Source organism: Salmo trutta, chromosome 19 (assembly GCF_901001165.1).
Source record: "Salmo trutta chromosome 19, fSalTru1.1, whole genome shotgun sequence".
NCBI lineage: Eukaryota > Metazoa > Chordata > Actinopteri > Salmoniformes > Salmonidae > Salmo > Salmo trutta.
In genome coordinates, this window is record NC_042975.1 from 6162786 (window position 1) to 6172785 (window position 10000).

Below are 10000 nucleotides of genomic sequence, written 5' to 3' on the forward strand. Positions count from 1 at the left end.
GCCTGGACATGATGCGTGGGCCTCTCCAAGCCCATCCTCTCAGTTTAAACTAACAGTGGTTGTAGCGTAGCCTGGACATGATGCGTGGGCCTCTCCAAGCCCATCCTCTCAGTTTAAACTAACAGTGGTTGTAGCGTAGCCTGGACATGATGCGTGGGCCTCTCCAAGCCCATCCTCTCAGTTTAAACTAACAGTGGTTGTAGCGTAGCCTGGACATGATGCGTGGGCCTCTCCAAGCCCATCCTCTCAGTTTAAACTAACAGTGGTTGTAGCGTAGCCTGGACATGATGCGTGGGCCTCTCCAAGCCCATCCTCTCAGTTTAAACTAACAGTGGTTGTAGCGTAGCCTGGACATGATGCGTGGGCCTCTCCAAGCCCATCCTCTCAGTTTAAACTAACAGTGGTTGTAGCGTAGCCTGGACATGATGCGTGGGCCTCTCCAAGCCCATCCTCTCAGTTTAAACTAACAGTGGTTGTAGCGTAGCCTGGACATGATGCATGGGCCTCTCCAAGCCCATCCTCTCAGTTTAAACTAACAGTGGTTGTAGCGTAGCCTGGACATGATGCGTGGGCCTCTCCAAGCCCATCCTCTCAGTTTAAACTAACAGTGGTTGTAGCGTAGCCTGGACATGATGCGTGGGCCTCTCCAAGCCCATCCTCTCAGTTTAAACTAACAGTGGTTGTAGCGTAGCCTGGACATGATGCGTGGGCCTCTCCAAGCCCATCCTCTCAGTTTAAACTAACAGTGGTTGTAGCGTAGCCTGGACATGATGCGTTGGCCTCTCCAAGCCCATCCTCTCAGTTTAAACTAACAGTGGTTGTAGCGTAGCCTGGACATGATGCGTGGGCCTCTCCAAGCCCATCCTCTCAGTTTAAACTAACAGTGGTTGTAGCGTAGCCTGGACATGATGCGTGGGCCTCTCCAAGCCCATCCTCTCAGTTTAAACTAACAGTGGTTGTAGCGTAGCCTGGACATGATGCGTGGGCCTCTCCAAGCCCATCCTCTCAGTTTAAACTAACAGTGGTTGTAGCGTAGCCTGGACATGATGCGTGGGCCTCTCCAAGCCCATCCTCTCAGTTTAAACTAACAGTGGTTGTAGCGTAGCCTGGACATGATGCGTGGGCCTCTCCAAGCCCATCCTCTCAGTTTAAACTAACAGTGGTTGTAGCGTAGCCTGGACATGATGCGTGGGCCTCTCCAAGCCCATCCTCTCAGTTTAAACTAACAGTGGTTGTAGCGTTGCCTGGACATGATGCGTGGGCCTCTCCAAGCCCATCCTCTCAGTTTAAACTAACAGTGGTTGTAGCGTAGCCTGGACATGATGCGTGGGCCTCTCCAAGCCCATCCTCTCAGTTTAAACTAACAGTGGTTGTAGCGTAGCCTGGACATGATGCGTGGGCCTCTCCAAGCCCATCCTCTCAGTTTAAACTAACAGTGGTTGTAGCGTAGCCTGGACATGATGCGTGGGCCTCTCCAAGCCCATCCTCTCAGTTTAAACTAACAGTGGTTGTAGCGTAGCCTGGACATGATGCGTGGGCCTCTCCAAGCCCATCCACTCAGTTTAAACTAACAGTGGTTGTAGCGTAGCCTGGACATGATGCGTGGGCCTCTCCAAGCCCATCCTCTCAGTTTAAACTAACAGTGGTTGTAGCGTAGCCTGGACATGATGCGTGGGCCTCTCCAAGCCCATCCTCTCAGTTTAAACTAACAGTGGTTGTAGCGTAGCCTGGACATGATGCGTGGGCCTCTCCAAGCCCATCCTCTCAGTTTAAACTAACAGTGGTTGTAGCGTAGCCTGGACATGATGCGTGGGCCTCTCCAAGTCCATCCTCTCAGTTTAAACTAACAGTGGTTGTAGCGTAGCCTGGACATGATGCGTGGGCCTCTCCAAGCCCATCCACTCAGTTTAAACTAACAGTGGTTGTAGCGTAGCCTGGACATGATGCATGGGCCTCTCCAAGCCCATCCTCTCAGTTTAAACTAACAGTGGTTGTAGCGTAGCCTGGACATGATGCGTGGGCCTCTCCAAGCCAACGACGGACAGTCTAAATGAAAGTCTAGAGCACCATTTTTAACATCACATCTGCATCAGTATCTGATCAAGTCCTTCCAGATAACACTGCCAGATGAAGGTGAAGGAGAAACCCCTCACAGAGTGGACTACTAAAGTCCTTCCAGATAACACTGCCAGATGAAGGTGAAGGAGAAACCCCTCACAGAGTGGACTACTAAAGTCCTTCCAGATAACACTGCCAGATGAAGGTGAAGGAGAAACCCCTCACAGAGTGGACTACTAAAGTCCTTCCAGATAACACTGCCAGATGAAGGTGAAGGTGAAACCCCTCACAGAGTGGACTACTAAAGTCCTTCCAGATAACACTGCCAGATGAAGGTGAAGGTGAAACCCCTCACAGAGTGGACTACTAAAGTCCTTCCAGATAACACTGCCAGATGAAGGTGAAGGTGAAACCCCTCACAGAGTGGACTACTAAAGGTTATCAGAGAATCAGTGGGTATTCAGAGGAAGCCTATAAGCACTGCACAGGTTAGGATCTGAAATAGTTCAGCATGCTCATTAACACGCTCTCAGTGTTGCCGTCACGTCTTATATACGGCAATGGTTGCATCTGAAATGGCTCCCTATTCCCAAAGTAGTGCACTAAATAGGGAATAAGGTGCTATAGTAGTGCACTAAATAGAGAATAAGGTGCTATAGTAGTGCACTATATAGGGAATAGGGTGCTATATTAGTGCACTATATAGGGAATGGGGTGCTATAGTAGTGCACTATATAGGGAATAGGGTGCTATAGTAGTGCACTATATAGGGAATAGGGTGCTATAGTAGTGCACTATATATAGGGAATAGGGTGTTATAGTAGTGCACTATATAGGGAATAGGGTGCTATAGTAGTGCACCATATAGGGAATAGGGTGTTATAGTAGTGCACTATATAGGGAATAGGGTGCTATAGTAGTGCACTATATAGGGAATAGGGTGCCATTTCAGATACACACAAAATATGCTCCACATATTGCCAGCTGGTTTAGTAGTATTATATTGAAGAGGGGTATTCAGCTGTATAATATCTTAATGTATCTATAGTTACTGAATATTACAACTAAACTAACAACATAGCCCAAGACAACCAACACTGATAATATGTAAAAGTGTTTTCAATAAAAACTGCAATGATTGATAAATGTCCCAAGTTTCAATCCTTCTTGCTGGATCCCAGCTTTTTGAAAAGCTTCTTCCCTTTGGAGAAGAAGCCTTTCTTTTTCTTGCCTGGTGGGGAGACGTCTGTCTGGTCTGTCTGTGAGGGGCTTTCTGCTGGGATGTGGGGCGGAGAGCTGCTGAGGCTGGCTTGCCTTGGGGTTGGGGCAGGGTCCATGGAGGAGGGTTCCATCATGGCTGCTGCTGCGGACGGATCCAGGTGGTGTTGGTGGTCTGTGTGGACTGGGCCAGTCAGCCCTGTGTGTAGGGGTGGATGTGTGTGGACTGGGCCAGTCAGCCCTGTGTGTAGGGGTGGATGTGTGTGGACTGGGCCAGTCAGCCCTGTGTGTAGGGGTGGATGTGTGTGGACTGGGCCAGTCAGCCCTGTGTGTAGGGGTGGATGTGTGTGGACTGGGCCAGTCAGCCCTGTGTGTAGGGGTGGATGTGTGTGGACTGGGCCAGTCAGCCCTGTATGGAGGGGTGGATGTAGAACCTCCTCTGAGAATGTGCTCAGGCTCACCTTGTGGAGGGAAACCATGGAAAAGTAATGAGAGAGAGAGAGAGAGAAAAAGAAGCAGAGAGGGAGGCAGAGAGAGAGAGAGAGAATGACTAACGGATACATTACAAAAGAGTATAAGAATGCAACACTTCTTTATTCTTAAAGTATTGAGGCTTCTAATGAACCTGTTGATCAACTAAAACTGTTAATTAACATACTATCAACAACAAACTTACTAAGAGTCAGTTATGTGAATTGTACATGAACTGATTGATCTAACACGAACACGTAACAGAGGGAACATTTAACTCAAAATAAAATTAAAACTCTAAAGCTCTAACGCTAAAATAAAAAAATTAAAATATCAGGGCCTCTAAATCATCAGGGAAGTCAAGGGATATAAATCATCAGGGAAGCCAAGGGATATAAATCATCAGGGAAGCCAAGGGATATAAATCATCAGGGAAGCCAAGGGATATAAATCATCAGGGAAGCCAAGGGATATAAATCATCAGGGAAGCCAGGGGATACAGGAGAACGGTTGGGTGGGGTGAGCAGAGAATACCCAGTTGTTCAGAAATCTCAGCCCATCACCCTGGGCCTGATCTTGTGAACATGGACAGGAGGCTACACTCTGAGGAGACTAGTAGTGGTAAGGTAAGAATGAGGATGGACAGCAGCACAGGGTGGAGGGAGTAGAGAGCACTAGTTACTAACACTCAGCTGGGAGGGAGTGATCCCCTCAGAGACACTTACGCTTTAAGTCTTAAAGTGCACAGTTCGTTTTTGCTTCTTCAAAAGGCCATGCAGGAAACAGAAGGAGAAAATAAATGTAAAAACAGAAATGATAGAGACTTAACCAAAAGAGTAAGACATAAGGTGACAGAGATATGACAAATAAGAGGACATATACACTGCTAAAAAAAATTAAGGGAACACTTAAACAACACATCCTAGATCTGAATTAAATAAATAATCTTATTAAATACTTTTTTCTTTACATAGTTGAATGTGCTGACAACAAAATCACACAAAAATAATCAATGGAATTCCAATTTATCAACCCATGGAGGTCTGGATTTGGAGTCACACTCAAAATTAAAGTGGAAAACCACACTACAGGCTGATCCAACTTTGATGTAATGTCCTTAAAACAAGTCAAAATGAGGCTCAGTAGTGTGTGTGGCCTCCACGTGCCTGTATGACCTCCCTACAACGCCTGGGCATGCTCCTGATGAGGTGGCGGATGGTCTCCTGAGGGATCTCCTCCCAGACCTGGACTAAAGCATCCGCCAACTCCTGGACAGTCTGTGGTGCAACGTGGCGTTGGTGGATGGAGCGAGACATGATGTCCCAGATGTGCTCAATTGGATTCAGGTCTGGGGAACGGGCGGGCCAGTCCATAGCATCAATGCCTTCCTCTTGCAGGAACTGCTGACACACTCCAGCCACATGAGGTCCAGCATTGTCTTGCATTAGGAGGAACCCAGGGCCAACCGCACCAGCATATGGTCTCACAAGGGGTCTGAGGATCTCATATCGGTACCTAATGGCAGTCAGGCTACCTCTGGCGAGCACATGGAGGGCTGTGCGGCACCCCCAAAGAAATGCCACCCCACACCATGACTGACCCACCGCCAAACCGGTCATGCTGGAGGATGTTGCAGGCAGCAGAACGTTCTCCACGGCGTCTCCAGACTCTGTCACGTCTGTCACGTGCTCAATGTGAACCTGCTTTCATCTGTGAAGAGCACAGGGCGCCAGTGGCGAATTTGCCAATCTTGGTGTTCTCTGGCAAATGCCAAACGTCCTGCACGGTGTTGGGCTGTAAGCACAACCCCCACCTGTGGACGTCGGGCCCTCATACCACCCTCATGGAGTCTGTTTTTGACCGTTTGAGCAGACACATGCACATTTGTGGCCTGCTGGAGGTCATTTTGCAGGGCTCTGGCAGTGCTTCTCCTGCTCCTCCTTGCACAAAGGCGGAGGTAGCGGTCCTGCTGCTGGGTTGTTGCCCTCCTACGGCCTCCTCCACGTCTCCTGATGTACTGGCCTGTCTCCTGGTAGCGCCTCCATGCTCTGGACACTACGCTGACAGACACAGCAAACCTTCTTGCCACAGCTCGCATTGATGTGCCATCCTAGATGAGCTGCACTACCTGAGCCACTTGTGTGGGTTGTATACTCCGTCTCATGCTACCACTAGAGTGAAAGCACCGCCAGCATTCAAAAGTGACCAAAACATCAGTCAGGAAGCATAGGAACTGAGAAGTGGTCTGTGGTCCCCACCTGCAGAACCACTCCTTTATTGGGGGTGTCTTGCTAATTGCCTATAATTTCCACCTGTTGTCTATTCCATTTGCACAACAGCATGTGAAATGTATTGTCAATCAGTGTTGCTTCCTAAGTGGACAGTTTGATTTCACAGAAGTGTGATTGACTTGGAGTTACATTGTGTTGTTTAAGTGTTCCCTTTATTTTTTTGAGCAGTGTATATTATATTTTGGAAAATGGTCGGAATAGAAATGTTGTCAGTGTTCTGCAACATCAAATGGCCAGCAACATCCCACCCTGCATCCCACTGCTGGTTTGCCTCTGAAGCTAAGCAGGGTTGGTCCCTGGATGGGATAGCAGATGATGCTGGAAGTGGTGTTGGAGGGCCAGTAGGAGGCACCTCTTTCTTCTGGTCTAAAATATAATTATAATATCCCAATTCCCCAGGGCAGTGATTTGGGGAAGTTAAACGGGTCTCCTGACTTTCTGTAGTCACTAAACATCCCATGGCACTTATAGTAAGAGTAGGGGTGTCCTGGCTAGATTCCCAATATGGCCACCTAATCATCCCCAGCTTCCCAATTGGCTCATTCATCCCCCATGTAACTATTCCCCAGGTCAATTCTGTAAATGAGAACGTGTTCTCAGTCAAATTACCTGGTGAAATAAATGCTGTGTGGGAGTTCCACATTAAAAAAAAAGAGATTCGAACTTCTTTCCCGTCAGGCTTTGAGAGGCAACGGGCTACAAACCTTTTGGCTACTAGGCTGTCATACGTGTCCACACAGCGTGCTGACCGTACCTGTGATTCTGTCCTGTGCTCGGCTACAGACTGAGGCTCAAATGGTGGGGCTTTCCCAGCAGCCTCTGGGGCAGCCTGTAGGAAGTTAGATGGGACCAGGCCTTTGTGTCCGTTCAGGTCACCCTGGAAACAAAACGCACATTAGACACCCACATCACACATATATAACCTTTGACCTAGGTCAATCAAAAAAGAGAGTCCGCGAGCATGTCTGTCCATCAACTACACCGTCATTAATACTTCAACAACAACAACGTCCTCGTCATTCACATGGTCACGTCTTTAAGGTGTTAAAACAGTTTCAAAGAAAATTACAGCCTTCTCAGAGTGTTTGTTCGCACACGACGGACGGACCAGACGAGACAGACGAGACAGACAGACAGACAGACAGACAGACAGACAGACAGACAGACAGACAGACAGACAGACAGACAGACAGACAGACAGACAGACAGACAGACAGACTTACATAGAAGAACCCATCATCGTCCATGTCACCAAACACATAGATGATATCCCCGGCACTGAAGGTCAGCTCAACCTGCAAATGGCCATAGAGAAGAACATGAAAACAATAGGACTTCATCTTTCCCAAATTGGAGTAACATCAACTGGTATGGTCTGATTGGTACGAGACTTGTTTCCATTGTCCAGTACAGACAATAGAACATTAGAGCTCCAACTTGACTGTCTAGTGAATCAGAAACACATCTTTTTACTGTTTTTATATACAACTATAACACAAGCCTTTGTTACAGGGAATAGCGTGACGCTCACCTCGATGTCAGCGTTGGGAGAACTCTCTCGAGGGTCGTAATCAAAGATGGCCTTCATCCTGCGAGGACCGGGGCCCGCCGGGTTTGCCGTGGCAACATCAGATTGGCTGGGATCTGTCAATCAAACACAGAAATACAGAGTCAGATTTCTGACCATTTTTGAGTTGAACATCTTGTTCTTTTTCATTTCCATGTCAGCATGCAGTTAATAGTAACTCATGCAGCACACAATCACCGGGAGAACCGAGAGTAAAAGATGAACAACAGCAGAGGCTGGCTTTGAGGATGTTTTTGGACCATTTCTTTGCAGGCCTTCAGGATGGTGAGGGTCACATTAAAGAGTCAAGCCAGTTTAGTCTGTTTTCAGCCAGTTTAGTCTGTTTTCACTCAGACAGTTTAGTCTGTTTTCAGACAGTTTAGTCTGTTTTCAGACAGTTTAGTCTGTTTTCACTCAGTTTAGTCTGTTTTCACTCAGTTTAGTCTGTTTTCACTCAGTTTAGTCTGTTTTCACTCAGTTTAGTCTGTTTTTAGTCTGTTTTCAGACAGTGTTTAGTCTGTTTTCACTCAGACAGTTTAGTCTGTTTTCACTCAGACTAGTCTGTTTTCAGACAGTTTAGTCTGTTTTCACTCAGACAGTTTAGTCTGTTTTCACTCAGACAGTTTAGTCTGTTTTCACTCAGACAGTTTAGTCTGTTTTCACTCAGACAGTTTAGTCTGTTTTCACTCAGACAGTTTAGTCTGTTTTCACTCAGACAGTTTAGTCTGTTTTCACTCAGACAGTTTAGTCTGTTTTCACTCAGACAGTTTAGTCTGTTTTCACTCAGACAGTTTAGTCTGTTTTCACTCAGACAGTTTAGTCTGTTTTCACTCAGACAGTTTAGTCTGTTTTCACTCAGTTTAGTCTGTTTTCAGACAGTTTAGTCTTAGTGAATACAACAGGTGGAGACTTAACCGTGAAATGCTTTCTTACGAGCCCTTCCCAATGACGCAGAGTTAAGAATAAAAAAAGGAAAAATAGAACACTAGGAACAAAATACACAAGAATGGAGCAATAGAGGGAGTACCAGTACCAGATCAATGTGGAGCTATATACAGGAAGTACCAGATCAATGTGGAGCTATATACAGGAAGTACCAGATCAATGTGGAGCTATATACAGGAAGTACCAGATCAATGTGGAGCTATATACAGGAAGTACCAGATCAATGTGGAGCTATATACAGGAAGTACCAGATCAATGTGGAGCTATATACAGGAAGTACCAGATCAATGTGGAGCTATATACAGGGAGTACCAGATCAATGTGGAGCTGTATACAGGAAGTACCAGATCAATGTGGAGCTATATACAGGGAGTACCAGTACCAGATCAATGTGGAGCTATATACAGGAAGTACCAGTACCAGATCAATGTGGAGCTATATACAGGAAGTACCAGTACCAGATCAATGTGGAGCTATATACAGGGAGTACCAGTACCAGATCAATGTGGAGCTATATACAGGAAGTACCAGTACCAGATCAATGTGGAGCTATATACAGGGAGTACCAGATCAATGTGGAGCTATATACAGGGAGTACCAGATCAATGTGGAGCTATATACAGGAAGTACCAGATCAATGTGGAGCTATATACAGGGAGTACCAGTACCAGATCAATGTGGAGCTATATACAGGGAGTACCAGATCAATGTGGAGCTATATACAGGAAGTACCAGATCAATGTGGAGCTATATACAGGAAGTACCAGTACCAGATCAATGTGGAGCTATATACAGGGAGTACCAGTACCAGATCAATGTGGAGCTATAAACAGGAAGTACCAGATCAATGTGGAGCTATATACAGGGAGTACCAGTACCAGATCAATGTGGAGCTATATACAGGGAGCACCAGATCAATGTGGAGCTATATACAGGAAGTACCAGATCAATGTGGAGCTATATACAGGGAGTACCAGTACCAGATCAATGTGGAGCTATATACAGGGAGTACCAGTACCAGATCAATGTGGAGTTATATACAGGAAGTACCAGATCAATGTGGAGCTATATACAGGAAGTACCAGATCAATGTGGAGCTATATACAGGGAGCACCAGTACCAGATCAATGTGGAGCTATATACAGGGAGCACCAGATCAATGTGGAGCTATATACAGGGAGCACCAGTACCAGATCAATGTGGAGCTATATACAGGAAGTACCAGATCAATGTGGAGCTATATACAGGGAGTACCAGTACCAGATCAATGTGGAGCTATATACAGGGAGTACCAGATCAATGTGGAGCTATATACAGGGAGTACCAGATCAATGTGGAGCTATATACAGGGAGTACCAGATCAATGTGGAGCTATATACAGGAAGCACCAGATCAATGTGGAGCTATATACAGGAAGTACCAGTACCAGATCAATGTGGAGCTATATACA

General features: G+C 46.4%; 1 protein-coding gene across 3 annotated transcripts in view; it reads right to left on the reverse strand.

Moving 5' to 3' along the window:
- Positions 1-3043: 3043 nt before the first annotated feature.
- LOC115153900 (peripheral-type benzodiazepine receptor-associated protein 1) overlaps positions 3044-10000 on the reverse strand; it is a gene marked incomplete at its 5' end in the record, with an annotated part of 35741 nt that continues 28784 nt past the window's right edge. For all 3 annotated transcript variants that reach the window (XM_029699558.1, XM_029699557.1, XM_029699556.1), the window contains 4 exon segments: positions 3044-3737; positions 6793-6915; positions 7262-7333; positions 7570-7682. In XM_029699558.1, coding sequence (XP_029555418.1) covers positions 3216-3737; positions 6793-6915; positions 7262-7333; positions 7570-7682 — 830 coding nt within the window.